At 36.8% G+C, this 16,022-nt stretch overlaps 1 protein-coding gene across 2 annotated transcripts; it reads left to right on the top strand.

Annotated features, from left to right (window-relative positions):
• The first annotated feature begins 615 nt into the window (after positions 1–615).
• On the top strand, positions 616–15,716 carry LOC144645487 (uncharacterized). 2 transcript variants are annotated; one of them, XM_078505080.1, is made up of 6 exons: positions 616–715; positions 5,908–6,003; positions 7,684–7,722; positions 8,523–8,594; positions 14,645–14,790; positions 15,385–15,716. In XM_078505080.1, exons 2-6 carry the CDS (start codon positions 5,987–5,989, stop codon positions 15,495–15,497), a joined length of 387 nt encoding a protein of 128 aa, XP_078361206.1. In that variant the 5' UTR covers positions 616–715; positions 5,908–5,986; the 3' UTR covers positions 15,498–15,716. The 2 variants fall into 2 exon arrangements, with proteins under 2 accessions (XP_078361206.1, XP_078361207.1); XM_078505081.1 differs by lacking the exon at positions 616–715 and adding an exon at positions 2,812–2,877.
• The last annotated feature ends 306 nt before the right edge of the window (positions 15,717–16,022 follow it).

The raw sequence follows: 16,022 nt of genomic DNA, 5'->3' as shown, positions 1-16,022 counted from the left end.
TAAGTAAAATTTCTAATTTAAATAATTTCCTTTTCTTATATCGTACCATCAATTTTAATCTTCTAGACATTGTTTGGATAAATAGATTTTTTTTCGATAACTGCGTTCAGCTTTAAAACGAACTTATCTTCTTATATAGTTGTTTTCCATTCAAATTTGCTGACATTGCTATACAATAGAAATTAAATCTATTCCGAGACAAATTTGTTTCTGTACATAAAATGTCTCTAACGAGTAACTAATTTATTCCAAAAGTGGTTTCCTTGATGTCAAAGCGATTTAAGAGGATAAACTGTTTATTTATTGATAAGACAAAGGTTTCCATCTACCATTTATGTTTAACGACTTTAAAATGTTAAAACATTTTTCCTTTATGAATTTATTTACCTTTGCGCTATTTTGAGTGGTTCTCAAAAAATTATTTCTTTGTTCTGGGCCAAAAATAGTAATTACTAAGAATTACCATCAGCTTGTACTTGAAAGGAAATCAATCAACGTTAAGATAAAGCAAATTGTATGAGACCATCAAATCAAAATTCATTTCGTTGACCTCATACTGGTCAATGTTTTTGTTTCTAGAATGAGATTTTAGTGATTTTTTTTATTTATTGAAGACGAATATAATCGCAGTGTGAATTTCAAGGCATGAATGTCCAACTACAGTTGCCTGCAGCGTAATTTGCAACTCAAACGACTACGTAACTTTCTAGCCAAGGTAAGAAATGAAAGCTTAACACGAAACGTGAATTGAAAGCCGTTTGGATGAATTGTTCAGAACCATTTTACTACTTGCAAAAATGAACTGAGATTCCTTTAATTGTACAGCCATGATACTTGAATTTCTCACGGCTTAGATTCAGGCTCTGTGCTTTGCTTTTGTAATTTTGAATTTCTTTTCGTAACTACCAACATGGTTCGATTTTCATTCACGGCGTACTCAGTCAATCTTTCATCCATCTTTAATCGCTTCACAAAGAACCGATATTTTTAAAAGAAATCTTGAAAATTCTTGAGAATTTACGAGTCAGACCCTCTTTCCCTTTTGTTTTGATTTTTTTTTTCTTAGAGGGGGAGAGATTTTTCTTTGTAATCCTGTGACTTTTTATCCGCATGCAGCATATAACATTTACTCGATTTCGTTTATTTGGGAAATTCTTGTAAGAAATTTTCGATTTTTGGCTTTGTTTTTAATTTTTCTTAAAAATAAATGAAATTATGTATAAATACACAGTGCAGTTATAGTTAAGCATAAACCTCGGATTTAAGTTATTGTCTTTACTAGTTATTTGTAATTTTTCAAGGCTTCAGTGATAAACATATAAAGGATGGAGCCTAATTTGTCATTCAACTATTGTTCGTTTTAATGGCTTCTGCAAATTTTTGCATGGAGCACCCAACTCTGTAATTTGCGTATAAAAATAATTGTTCTGTATTTTTCCAGACTTTCCATACAAGAAGAGTATTCCATCTTCATTACTGAAACCACAAATTGACCGTTCCCTAAAGCTGTTGCCTTAATAAATTAACTCCTAAGCAAGACAGCTAAAGCAGTAAGATCATCTAACAGAATTCCTAACCTTGACATTTGGCGATCGTGATGTCATGTTACAATTGTTACACCACGCACTTATCTGTTACTAATATATCGCTGACCAATAAGACTGAAGGCTCGGGGAACAAGCTTTTCAAATTCGTTTTGCCAGGAGAGGATATTTGCGTAAGGCCATCCCAATAAAATGTTTCGTTTCCCATCGCCCGACCGACCCTTTTTTTTTTCGAAATGTAAAAAAAAAAAATCCAGATTCACTAGTCAGAGGCAAGAACTTTAATTTACAAGCACACGATCTTGTTTTATTAACAAAAATTGGTATGATGTGATGTCCTTGTCTTTAATTAACATCGATACTAAGTTTTTCGACGGCTGTTTCGTGCCAAGGGCATTAGCGATTGTTCCAACATTCTCAGTGAGATTGAATGAAACAAAATCTTTCGGTTCTGCATCTCCTGGCTTCTTAAATGAACCCAGACCCCTTAAAGTGTTCATTCTTTTTTTTTTTTTTTTTTTTTTGCCGACCGATCGACCCACCATCACAAGAGAGGGGGCGATGGGAAACGAAACATTTTATTGGGATGGCCTAATACATTTTATCGCAGTTTGGAAAACTATTTTTACGGGTGGCAAATCGTTAGCCATCACAAAGTTTCAAAGAAAATCAAAAGTTATTTCCCAAAGTCTTACATCTCAAGGGCCTAAGATAGTGTTTAACGAATCGACTTTGAATGATATAAATATCTTCAAAATTACGGTCTTTTTTCAATATTTTTAAACGTGTCCTACTTCTTGTTCGCCAAGCGTGAATTTGCAGTATAATGGAATTCGCTAGCCTACGAACACGGTCGAATTTCTATTAATAATTGCACGCCAAAAAAGGTGAGTAAATAGTCTTGGAATTGAATTTGAATCGAAGAAGTTTCGTTTCGTTAAGTCATTTAATACTACATATTATTATTTTCGAGAGTGGAAGTTATTATTAGTTTCGAGAGTGGAAAATCATCAAGTAATTTATTTCGGGAAAACAATTTCACATTGAATCATCAACACTGTTTTCCCACCCGTCAAAGTTGACGCCAAAACCCTGACAAGTTTAATTAAAAGATTAGACTAAAAAGAAATTGCGGCCAAACTTCATTGAAATTACTTTTTCAAGTGTTTTTGCTGTCCGGAAATTTAATTGGCCACATAAGCCGGTGTTTTGATGTATTTTTCAGACTCCGTAGAAAAACACTAATCACGTGTTCAAATGCATGAATTAAAGGTCCGGCAGAACTTCTCTGCTAAAATATAGAATTCTCGTTAACGAACTGTTTTCAAGAAAGGCGAGTATCTCTAGTTTTTTATTATTAGTATTCGTTAATTAACAAAATTCTTCTATTTTCTATATGCTGTTCGTTTTTACAATGAAAATTTTCGTCACACTTCGGATCAAGCGGTCTGGGTTCTCCGAGTGCTGGTCGAGCCGTTGTAATTTGGTCAAGAAAATTTATTCTAGCTTTTTCTTAGAGGTTTCTCGATCTAGCTCCGACCGGCGTGGCGTTACGAAAACCGAAGAAAAAAACGTTTGGATGTGTTGCAGGGAATTATATCATGCGCCCGCCTCCTGAGAAACAGCCGACAATAATCCTAGTCGATTTATGTGAATACCGGAGTCAGAAGGCGCCTGCATTAATCAGCAGTTAAGTTTACTGATCGCTATGATTGGAGCAGAATTTTATTCTAACTTTTAGCCTTATCGTATCCGAATTACTGGACCAACGGTTTGCTCACTGCTGATACCATTACACTTAAACTGCAGCAAGTCTACAGTCTCAATTGGTAGTCTCCATAGCCCGGTTTAAACGTCTTTGCAATTTTTTTTTTCTAAAAAAAACATGCAATTAATTCATCTCTTGGCAAACGTCTTATAATATTAAAAAGCCAGTAGTGGCTTTCAGCGTATTTACTTTTTCAAACAAGAAAAAAAGACGCTTAATACGTTTTTTACCGGCCTTGGTTGGGCCGTGTACAGAAAAGTGTTTCGTATTTTGAGTCTTCGACACGAACCTAGACATGCAATTTCGGTCTTTGTCATAAGCTCGATGACATTGACCGACTAGGAGATAACTAACAAGACGAAATTCCAACTAAAACACGCGGTAGTCAATAGTGACAAGTTTTATTAGCGGAACTGTTTTGGCGTTTTGTTAAATTGAAACCGGTAGAAACGTGAAGCAAGAGGTAAAATATTTTAAAGTACAGATGTTAGGATAAGCGCTTATTTGCTTTCTACCTTTCATTTTGTATATAATCTTGTTTGGTGTTTACCTGTTATTGTCTACAATGACTATAAAGACTAATTTTACTGCGTTTTTATGAATAATTTGTGGAGAACTATCATTAAAGAGACACTGTCAAGGAGATTTTTCTGCTTTTCAGTGAATAGTACTAAAATTGGCGAAGTGCTTTGGCTCGTACACGAAATGCGCCTAGAACATCAAGATGAAGTATAAAGTAAATTGTTGTTGAAGAAGAGGGGAGCTGTTATTAGTTTTTAGCTGTTTTTCCAGGCCACCGGGGAAGAAGCCTAACTTTTTCATGTTGAAATCTTAAGTTCCTGATGGCATCACAATTATCCTACTTGTTTATAGCTTCAGTACACTGGCATAGCAACTTTGAACAAAACTGGACCACTATTTGTAGGTTTCCTTAAGTCTCTTTTATTTTTGAAGCGAAGCTCGTATTAGTGTCCCTTAAGGAGGCTCGATGTAGTTTTTTTAGCCGAAGGGTGGTTGTTTTGAAAATTAAAATTACCTAGGAAGCCAATGTTCGATTTTTGCCAAAATACACCATAATGATCAAATGTGACCAAATTTTAATTTTTTACCCGTCACTTAGTCACGACGGTTACCATAGCAACCATTGACGTTTTCTTTTGTTCTCAAACAAGCTTGATTTTCTCAAAATCTAGACTGACACTTGGTGTTTATTTTTTGATATGTTAAAGTTTAGTAGATTGACTAACTGTTGACGAAATTTTAGAAAAATCTGTAAGAGCGTTTTCAAGTAAATCAAGAATGAAATTTTCAGAAAACACCGTTTTAATATAAAATAGGCGCCTAAAAATTGTTTCGTATTATTTGAGCACAGTTTCTCTCACTGAAATATAAATACTTACCCCATTAAAGACCATTAACTAAAAGCGAAAGACTTTTTGCTTTAATTTGTTAAAATATATCGACTGCCGATTGTAAGAAATTATAAGAAAATACCAAAAACTTCATTCTTGATTTACTCTAAAACGCTCTTACAGATTTTCCTAAAATTTTGAGCACAGGTAGTAAATCTACTGTACTTGAACATATCAAAAAATGAATACCAAGTGTCAGTCTAGATTTCGAGAAAACCAAGCTTGTTTGAGAACAAAAGAAAACGTCAATGGTTGCTATGGTAACCTTTGTGACAAAGTGACGAGTAAAAAATTAAAATTTGGTCATATTTGATCATTATGGTGTATTTTGGCAAAAATCGAACATTGGCTTCCTAGATAATTTTAATTTTCAAAACAACCACCCTTCGGCTAAAAAAACTACATCGAGCCTCCTTAAAGCTACTGGAGCAAAGCTCCTCCATGTGCACCAACAATTACATCGGGTATAATTCATCCTCGTGAGCAAAATTTCCATCACGCAAAATGCTCCACGATATTAAACCGGTTTAATATTTGGGAGCAAGATCCCGGGACAAATTGAGCAAAATCGGAAATGCTTCCTCGTGTGTACTACAACATGGATCAAGCTCCTACAGCATGCTCCAGGAGCAAATCACCTTGTGTGTATAGGCCTTGAGTATGAGATTGGTACCGACAAATTGATAGGGCAAGATGAGTAAACTCTGGGGCTTGATAAGCTACCTTACCTTGGTTTGAAGACAAAACTGTCATTAATTGCATAGCATAAATATAGAGCGGTTTTCACTTGAGTGTCGAAATTAAATTGCGTTTGCTTTGGTTTTGCATTGCTACGCTTTGTGATTGGCTTAAAAATCTCGCGCCACTTTCTCAGCCAATCAGAACCAAAACCAAAACCAATCGTGACTCGCTCGTGCACGTTTTCCCGCGCTACGTGCCATCTAAATGTATTTGCTTCGAGTTTTGATTCGTTCACTGGATTGTCTGTGTCCTTTGTGATTGGCCAGAGCAATTACTTTGGTTTTAGTTTTAAGACACTCAATTGAAAACTGCTCTAAAATTTAAATACAGAGATTGTAAACAAATTTAAGTAAAGCAGCTTTCTCAAATTCGTCTCTTTAGTGAAGCTGCCTCCATGATTTGACTTATTGCTGTCTTTCTGTTCGATCTTTCTTTCTTGCAGCAAGTAAAAAAACCTTGCACCGTTACTCAGATTGTCTACTGGAACGTACAGTCACTAAGTGTCACATGACGCACCAAGAATGGTGACAGTTGTGGAGTAAGTATCGTATGGGTGCACTGCAGAACATAGCGCCCGGGCGGAATGCAGGTTTTGTGTGAGCATAGGACGTCAAATAATTTCTGTAAGATTTAATACTAAAATCAGTATTCCCGGCCACACAATACGCAAACTTAAAAAATTAAAATATTTTATTGTGTTAAAATCTCAGAAATGTATACCGTATTTATTCGAATAAGCGCCCTGGGCGCTTATTAAATTTTGGATCTTGAGACTGGGTGCTTATTCGAGGTGGGCGCTTACTAACTTTTTACCATTAATAGCAAGAAGTACGTTTATTTTGCAAGAAAACAATATATAATAACAAAACGCGAAGATGTACCACAGCTGAATTTTAACTGTTCATTGAAAGTTTCTGTACAATATTAAGAAAACTCGGTCTTCTGGGTAGTCCCTTAGTAGTACTTAGTCAATTTCAATCTTAATCAGTCAATAATAGTCAATACTCCTCTTGTGTCCTCTTTTAAGGGGGTAGGGGTGGGCGCTTATTCGAGGCTGGGCGCTTATTAACTTTTCCTACCTACAGGGTGGGCGCTTATTCGAGGTGGGCGCTTAATCGAATAAATACGGTATGTGGCAGTTGGAAGACGTAGTCAATCCGAATATAATCGCTTTCACTATCCGTTGCAATCGGCTACAGTACGGTCATAGGACCTTAGAAAATTAACTAAAAGTTTTACGCACATTGTTTGGCATTGCATAGACTGTTATGTGCAACCCTCGTAAAACAAAGTTGATTTATTTTTTGTATTTATTTTTTTATTGCATTCCCAAATCAAGTCAAACACTGTCTTTTATTTCGATGCAAGCGACCCCTGACGTGAGCTTTGCTAAATAAAATGCGCCAAAGTATAGAGAGAACGCGAGAAATCAAGAACACAAATGATTTGGAGAAATTTGGCCACCAAAGGTAGCAGTTTAATTAAACCAATTAAATCTAAATCATAACAAAGAGATTAAAATCTGAGCAGATTAAGCAATATTGAAGACGTGGGGCGACCAAAACACGCCCCCATAAAAAAAAAAAAAGAAAACATGGTACAAAATTGGACAAACAAGACAAGAACCGAAAAACCCGTTGGTCGGTGACAGGGGAGGTGGCGGGAAAGAAATTTCTTCAGCACTCGACGTTTGAATGGCGAGGGATAGAAGGACGAATTAACCGAATGTCCTTGCTTTTATTATAGCGAACCCCGCCCCCAAAATCCTATTGGTTAATCTTTGTACCTGGTACGAACCTCCCAACGGGTTATCGTGTAACATGTCTCGACATAAAAAACATTATGTCTAGACATAATGTTTGTCTTTCTTCAAAAAATGGCGGAAAGAACTGCGAGCTTATCGTATTCTCGATGACTTACTTTGCAGTTTGCCGGAAACACAAATGACGAGTAAAAATGTACAGAGATACTACACACTAAAATGTCTTATAAGACAGATTGATTATCCCACGTTTTCTTTTTCCAAGATGCTGACTTTTCACCATTTTTGAATGTTTTGCGCAGTTATGAGGTCTTGTGAAATAAGAGAAGAGACGTTTGTATTCTTTTGCGCGTTATGTTGGATAATGATTTATTTGTGTTCTTTCTTTGATGTTATTATAACCACTTTTTCAGAAGTAAAATAAGACTGACGACTTCTATTTACTTTTATTATCAGGTGCGGCACTCAAGTTGATATAAGAAATTTCGAAATCCGGTAATGTACTTTAATGTGCACTTAATAGTCGTTAGTCAGCACATGATGGCTGTTGTTCGCATAACGGGACTCTATCCTGCGCCCTTGCGTGCATTTCTCCTCCAACATTTCAGGCTTCAGTACTTACCCGCTTATAAGAACCTGCAATTTAAGAACCTGTTAGCCAAAAATATCAATTTAGACCCCATTTAAATAAGAACCTATTTAGCCTAAAATTTGAAACAGGTTCTTATAGAAAGGTTATTATAGAAATTAACCTAAAAAAATCTTGATATATGTATTTATTTCATATCATTAAATCAACTTTTAGCCTGATACTGAGAATTAAAATATCTACTAAAATGGGTCATGACCACATACTGTACTGTCTAAAGGCCAGGCCTGTTTTGGCATTAAATTAATATACATGCCACCTTTCTACCATTCACAGGTGTATAATATATTTCTCATTAAATAAGAACCTATTTAAGAACCTGCGTAGCCTAAAATTCCACTAAGCACCATTTGCATAAGAACCCGTTTAGGCTAAATTTGACAAAATGAGTTCTTATAAGCGGGTAAGTATTCTGGCCATTTTAACAGTTGTAGCAGTAACAGTTGTAAATCACCGAGACAATCACGATAGAAATAATGTCACTTTACGACCCGGCATTAGGGTTAACAGTGAGGTTTAGAATTATAAATTTTACACAAGCGTAGTATGTTAAAGCAAATAGTAGCCAATCTCTTTGCTTCATGTTGATTTCTGTTGCGGTGATTGTAAGAAAGTGACTTTATTTTCATTTATTGTTGATACACAGCACATGCACCAGTGTCGCGGTTCAAGTTGAACCAGGTGACTTTCAAGCTGACAAAGAAAATTCCAAGTTTGGGTAAGATTGCGTTTGAAGTTTATTTCAGTGGTTTGACGTACTAAAAGTGTTGACAGACTTCTTAGCGATTTTTACTTTTTATTACTTTTAATGCACATTTTTAATTGTTAAGATTTATCCAGTTCATTTTAGCGAATTTTTATCGATTTTATTATATTGTGATTTTAGTAATCTTTATTTTTTTAACATTATTGTAAAGCGCATAGAGCAGGCCTGGATAGGCTTAAATAAATATTTATTTATTTATTCATTTATTAATCGGGCGTGGCCGATTTATAGTTTACCCTTTGGTCGTCCTAGAGCGTAGTCTCCTGGCGCGGCCAAAAAGACGGGGATAGCTTGGGGTTGCTACAAAACCGCTACGGGTGACGCATACCGCAATGGTTTTCATTTTAGTTTTGACAGGAAATCGTTGCAGGCACACTTGGTCGACTTTTGGGTTAATGTGTAATCAGGTTGTGTTTTTTTGCTTCGGCGGAAGGACAGAGAAAAAAGCTTACGGGGCAAAGTACAGTATGGGGCCCAGTTCTCGGCCACTTTTGACGTAAACTTGTATTTCTTACCTCAGAAGAACCGCAGGAACTTGAAATTTCTCCCAGAGCTAGCTACATTATTCAGCTTTTTGGTGTAAAGCTGGTCAAAAATTAATTTGCCCGAGCAATAATAAAAATAAAAGCTCCATTTGTGGGCCCAGTTCTCGGCCACCTTGGCCCAGTTCTCGGCCACTTTTGACGTAAACTTGTATTTCTTACCTCAGAAGAATCGCAGGAACTTGAAATTTCTCCCAGAGCTAGCTACATTATTCAGCTTTTTGGTGTAAAGCTATCGACCGGTCAAAAATTAATTTGCCCGAGCAATAATAAAAATAAAAGCTCCATTTGTGGGCCCAGTTCTCGGCCACCTTGGCCCAGTTCTCGGCCACTAAAAAGCTTGTGCGTAATTATCTGTAAAAAATGCTCAATTAATTTTCACAGTCATAAAATCACTCTGTAAACCTATTTATACTATATCGATCCCAAATTATTTTTATGATGCTTTGTTTTACTTTAGAAAAGAAGGATTTTAACGCGCCTAGTTGCCTATGTGCAGGTTCTGGCAAAACCGCATTGTGTGACCCGTGCATTTAGATGGTTTATTTTGCAGTGAAAAGGTCTTGAAAGATTTAGGTGTTGTAGAAATAATAGACAAGACAAGAGTCAGCTCAAAACTTAGAGATAAGATTTGAACTTTATTTTTAAAACATTTATTTCTTTCATTCTGGCAGCAGCAGATGAAATTATATTAAAAACCAAGCGCTAAGCTGTGTTAGCGAGCAGGGTGGCCGAGAACTGGCAAATACGCAAACGTCGCAAGAAAAACTTTCGAAGTAAATTAAGACCAAAAAATACAACGGTTCAACGAAAAGTTAACTAAAGCAGAAAGCTGAATTATTCTACGTTTCACATGCCAAAAATTAGCTCGTATGGTGAGGGCTTTTGGATAAAATATGAATTTAACTACATCCATGAATTTGGAGCCGTAAACAAACAACTTTTTCGGGAATGCAAATTCACCTACCTCCGCGTAAACTCGACGTGTGAGCTTTCTATATCGAATTGAACGATCAAACTCAAGATACTTAAAGCACATGAATCAGTCTATCGTTTGAAGGAAATACCTTTTTCTTTTGATTCAACTGGAGTGTGAAAAAACGCGTTAAACACAAAGTGGCCGAGAACTGGACCCGGCCGAGAACTGGGCCCCATACTGTACTGATATTCACCATTGTGAAATTGCACTTACTTTGACAAGTTAAAGTTATTTTTTAAATGAAAAAGGTAACGTCATTGATGTCACGCAGTGTTTTTTTTTTAGCAAACTAGATGGTTTGCAGGTTTCTGAATATGAATGGGGGTGTGATCTTGCGGTATATTTTTTGAGCCTGACTCCGCCGTAAAACTTTTTTTTTATTTAGCAAGAACTGTGTCGATTTTCATTTGTCGATTCACAATTGGTCGTCAAGTCGTTTGTCACAAAGAGTAGAATGTTTGTACAGCATGTTTTGGAATTATTTTAGATTTGGTTAGTAAGACGCTTCTGAAGACCTGAGCAAAACATTGGGAATGTACAGTATTAATAGGAACTTGAATGGAATTTTTCACAAGTTGGATAAAGGTATCAACTGAAAAAAATGGACTTCAAAATGAGAACTTAGATTTTGTTGTAATTAAATTTTATCGCGGATTGGATGCATAATATCACGGCTTTGAAAGTCTTCAAATAATTAGAAAGGTTCCTTTCTTCCTTTTGATCTTATTGTTATTTTCATGTATTGATTATTCGAAAGTGGTTTTCGTTGATACGAAAAAACAACGGGTTTTCACTGAATTGCTTGAAGTATTTTTAGACGTGATAATATTGGCTTAATCAAATTACATTGTGCACGAAATATTTGTTATTCTTTTGTCTTGAAACTTTGAGGAAATTGAAATTTTAATTTTTGTTTGACAGTAGTGTATGAAAGGCATTTTATAGAACTGAATAAAAAATAAGAAACATTGATAAAGGTTATTTCAAAGATTTATTTTGCCTGATTTTGAAGGGTTTCAGGAGTTTTAAAGAGTGCTGGTAAACGGCTGTATGTTGTTTGTGATTACGGATCTTATTTAGTTTCGAACGCTCTAATTTTTGAAAGGTTAAAACAGGTTAAAACCGGGCGGTTTCATGGGTTTTTTGGGTAGAAAGGTAGTACTACGGTGGTGGTCAAAAAAAAAATGTTTAGAAAGGAATGACTGTAGTAGCACGTAAGTCGGAGGTTTGCGTGAGTCACGGGGTATAGTATGCGTGAGCTGGATTTCCGGCGTCATAACGGCATAAGATACACTCGACGTTTAGTTAGCTTAGTCGGCTTGGGAAACTATTTTAAAAATGAATGTTGTAATAGTTAATTAATAGTAATCTAGAATTAACCCACTCTCGATTGGAGTCTGTTCTGGATTCGCGCTACCTTTTCGCCGCGAAGGAATTTTGTAAAATTTCGCTAGTGGAAAGAGGTACTGTAAGAACAGTATCAATAACTCAAAAGGAGGAACTTCTTTGTAGCTCTGAATTAAGACGTATGATAAAATTTTAGAATAAGAAACTTTCGATATATGGTTTTCATATTGTTTTTGTCAATTTCCTTTTGTGGCAGATTTTTTGAGAATCAGCTTTTCTTTCGTGTGATGACAGACACAGGACAGAACGAGAGGTGGATGAGAAAGATGCCAAAGATGAATAGGCACCGAAAAACGACAAGAACCGTCAAGGACTTATCTTTAGAGGGCGGGGAGTTTTGGCATACTGTATTTCGAGGACTGGACTGGACTAGTAAAACGCGGACTTGTAAAACGCGGACTAGTATAACGCGGACTAGTAAAACGCGGACTTGTAAAACGCGGACTAGTAAAACGCGGACTCAGGTAAAACGCGGACTTGTAAAACGCGGACTAGTATAACGCGGACTAGTAAAACGCGGACTTGTAAAACGCGGACTAGTAAAACGCGGACTCAGGTAAAACGCGGACTTGTAAAACGCGGACTAGTATAACGCGGACTAGTAAAACGCGGACTTGTAAAACGCGGACTAGTAAAACGCGGACTCAGGTAAAACGCGGACTTGTAAAAGGCGGACTAGTAAAACGCGGACTAGTAAAACGCGGACTTGTAAAACGAGGACTAGTAAAACGCGGACTTGTAAAACGCGGACTTGTAAAACGAGGGCTTGTTAAGCACGGACTTGTAGAACGCGGACTTGTAAAACAAGCGCTTGTAAATCGGATAAAACTAAACGGTTTAGCGAGCGAAACAATTTGTGTTTGAAGCTCTTGTGTGTTTTTTCGACGGCATATTTCTAGCTTTTTTGAGCACTCTATGGTCTGTTTTAGCGTGGAGATGTTTTTGCAGTATAGCACATGTTCGTTCTGCAAACCCCTACTAAAACAACGGGATTGATGCTATGAGTTGTGTGCATATGTTTCTTTCTTTCCACTACTTGACGTCTGTTGAGTGCAGTCGTTTGTATTGCTCGCACGAGGTAGAACGGGGCCCGTCCAGAAATCAACAGTCAATCGTAAATAAAGGTGACGGGCCTACACGACTCCTACGTTCGTGACATTAGAATATTTGCCGTTAAATGTTTAAGTTAAACATCAACCGCCCGGTTTTAAGCATTAAGCTTTAGGCGTCTTGTTTGCTTCTGACTTTTTTCTGAGGGTACTGTTTTAATTTGGGGGCAGTATGTGGTAAATAAAGGTGACGGGCCTACACGACTCCTACGTTCGTGACATTAGAACATTTGCCGTTATATGTTCAAATTCGGTCTTTCGACCTTATTTGCTTCTGACTTCTTTCTGAGGTTACTGTTTTTTTGAGACATTATGTATTGAAGAGAGCCGTAAGATGATTGTGGCCAAGGAATTCGAAGTGTCTAGAGGCGTTTTACAAGTCCGCGTTTTACTAGTCCGCGTTTTACTAGTCCAGTCCAGTCTACAAGTTAAAGACACATCATCATCAAGACCACCCCACTGTGAATTGCCATAGCACAGACAAAATTATAGTCAATATCTTATGTGTTTTTAAGAGAATTACATAAGAACCAAGGCATGTCTTGTCTTGCCTTACATTGACATGCAATAATTTGGAAATACTAAGCTCGTAACAGTTTAAGACAGAATCCATCAGGAATTTGAGTAACATTAATTTTAGTTACGCAAAAATTGAGCACCAGAATAATTTAAATCCTTGTGTTCTTTCATACCTTGTTAAAGGCTTGACATGTGATAACACCAACATAACACCAACAACAGTTCTTTATCAGTGGGGATTGAAGAAAAAAATGGAAACATCATCACACAGTTGACCCCCATGCAAAAACACTCCAGGATGTCACGGGGCTGTTTGGTGTCCGTCTGCCAATTTCTAACTTCAAATTCCAATGTTAAATTCACATTAAATTTTCAATATTTCTTAGTTGTCTAAATTTTACTAATTCTTTTAAAAAAACTATCACCTGCCAAACATCCCCAAAAATCACTCAAAAAATTACAAAATACCGCAATACATAGATACATGGCATGAGTGAAGTTTCCTTTGATTCCTTGAAACACCAACAAGATATTTCCGTTTAAGGTGGCTGATAATAGGTTTCAGTATTTCCCAGTCCTTATACTTTGGTTCAGGACTAAAAGCCTTCATCAATTGCTATTACAGTAATGGTATGAAACAAATGTTCAATCATTCATCAACAAGTTGTGATCATTTTCTTGACAATAGTAGTTCCCCGGTAAACGGTTGTAGTACTGTCCCATCAAAGTGCAATGCCTGGAAAATACCGAAAAGCACACGACCTTCAGGTGAAACCGCACCTTACAGTATTACCAATACACTGCACTTTGCTAAGTCTTAAAACTTTACATTGTCTAGTCGTCTACTTCAATCGTTTATTTGTATTGTGTGAGATACATTTATAAATTCAAAACAAAATGTCATCAAGTAATAATGCAATCTCGACAACGTTCTAGATATTATATTATGCACACTAATACAGCTCATGCAAGCCCTGTGACTTACACAAACACAGTCGGACTGAGTGCTACTTAAGTAACTGCTTCGTGGTTTCTGCTGTACTGAACCCTGCCTTTCAAGGCAAAGCGCCCGATTTTAAGCTTCTCAAGCTTCTCAATGTTCTTGTTATTATTATTATTATTATTATTATTATTATTATTATTATTATTATTATTATTATTATTATTATTATTATTATTATTATTATTATTATTATTATTATGGTGATATCCACATTTGAAATGTAATAAGAAACTGTCAGCAGTTCTATTGATTGTCTAACCTTTCACAAACGGCTTTGGGTAACCTGGTCAACTGGTCTGTTGTAGGTCGTTGTTTTCCTTCACCTATTGTGGTATAAAAAAGGCTAGAGGATGGAGATTTCTTATGATAGATACATCATCACCCTTATGTTTTACTACCCATTGAAATATTAATTAATTTTTCGTCTTGTTATAATGTTGCAGCGATGGTGTCCCGCTTCTTTCAGACCCTTCGCCTTCTACAGAGGTAGTCGTTGAAGAAGGAAGGCCTCCAGAGTATCGTTGTGATTATTGTTACGGATGTTTATTCTGTGAACGAGGACATGCTTGGTACAGCATTCATGGCAAGGGTACGTTTCCTTTGCTGTCAGGCTACCGTAAATTTCCCATTGTAAGACACCGATTACCCCCCCCCCCCCCCCCCAACCCCCATCGCCCGAGTATATATATATAATGAAACCCATGCGCAAAATATGAAACGGCTTTCTAGGCACCTCATTGGCTGTATTCTTCAAGGCATGGGTGAAAGGCCGATTTCACCTGTTTTTTAATGCAAAATACGCCCCTTCAAAAATAAGCGCACCAGCAGTAGAAGCCACTAAAACACTTAACGCCATCTCGTTGAACAATCTCAGGAATTCTAGCTGATAGTCAGCCTCCACAAGGTTAAAGGAAATGTGTCACAGATTTTAGCCAAATTTAAGCATGGCAAATGGCCATCAAATTCGGTGAAATATATATATAAATAACTGTTTAAAATTTGGTTGTAATGAAGCTATGGTTTTGTCATTTAGATCCAAGAAGAAATTTCTTAGCAACATTAAGTTTTATAGCGAGTATTTGACAAAAGTTAATAAAGCCAACTTTACACAGCCGTGACACAGTCCCTTTAATTGGGTAAAGAATGGGCCCAACTTAGCAATGTCTTTGTTTTTATCTTGCAGCCTGCCTGTGGGTACTTCTCTTAACGCCAGGTTACATAGTGTTGGGCTTGGTTCTGTTGCCATTCTTCATTCTGATGGGCATCGCTTACTGTGTGGCAGCTGCGATTGAATAATTCATGTTTGGCGATAAAAACCAGAGTTATCCTTCGTGTACACACAGTCTCCCGCCATGAGCATTTGTCAACTTTGTTAAATTTCGGTCCACAATCTCGAACAATCTGACTGAAAGCCGATTAAATGGGTCACAGTTTGCCGCGACTTTGACCTACATTGACTAATTATAATCTGTCCCATCACGTTCATGTTGTTTTGTTAATAAAGTTAGCAACTTGGCCATCTTTACAAGTGTTATTAGACTAACATGACATCGTCACCCATTGAGGAGATAAAAAACACACACGCATGCAACACCTCAACGAGTCTTGCTACGTCATTTGCTACACCAAACACACCTGATACGTAATTTGCTACAACCAACACATTTGCTAAGTCACCAAACACACCTGATACGTCATTTGCTACATACAAAACAAATGCTGCGCCATTTCCTAAACAAAGCACATGCGCTACGCGGCACGTCATTTGCTACACCAAACACATTTGCTACGTCATTTGCTACACCAAACACACTTGCTACG

This window comes from Oculina patagonica, chromosome 3 (assembly GCF_052425735.1).
Source record: "Oculina patagonica isolate OP01 chromosome 3, crgOcupat, whole genome shotgun sequence".
Taxonomy (NCBI): Eukaryota; Metazoa; Cnidaria; class Anthozoa; order Scleractinia; family Oculinidae; genus Oculina; species Oculina patagonica.
Note: the sequence above shows the minus strand (reverse complement) of the source record. Positions and strands in the feature narration are given on the sequence as shown.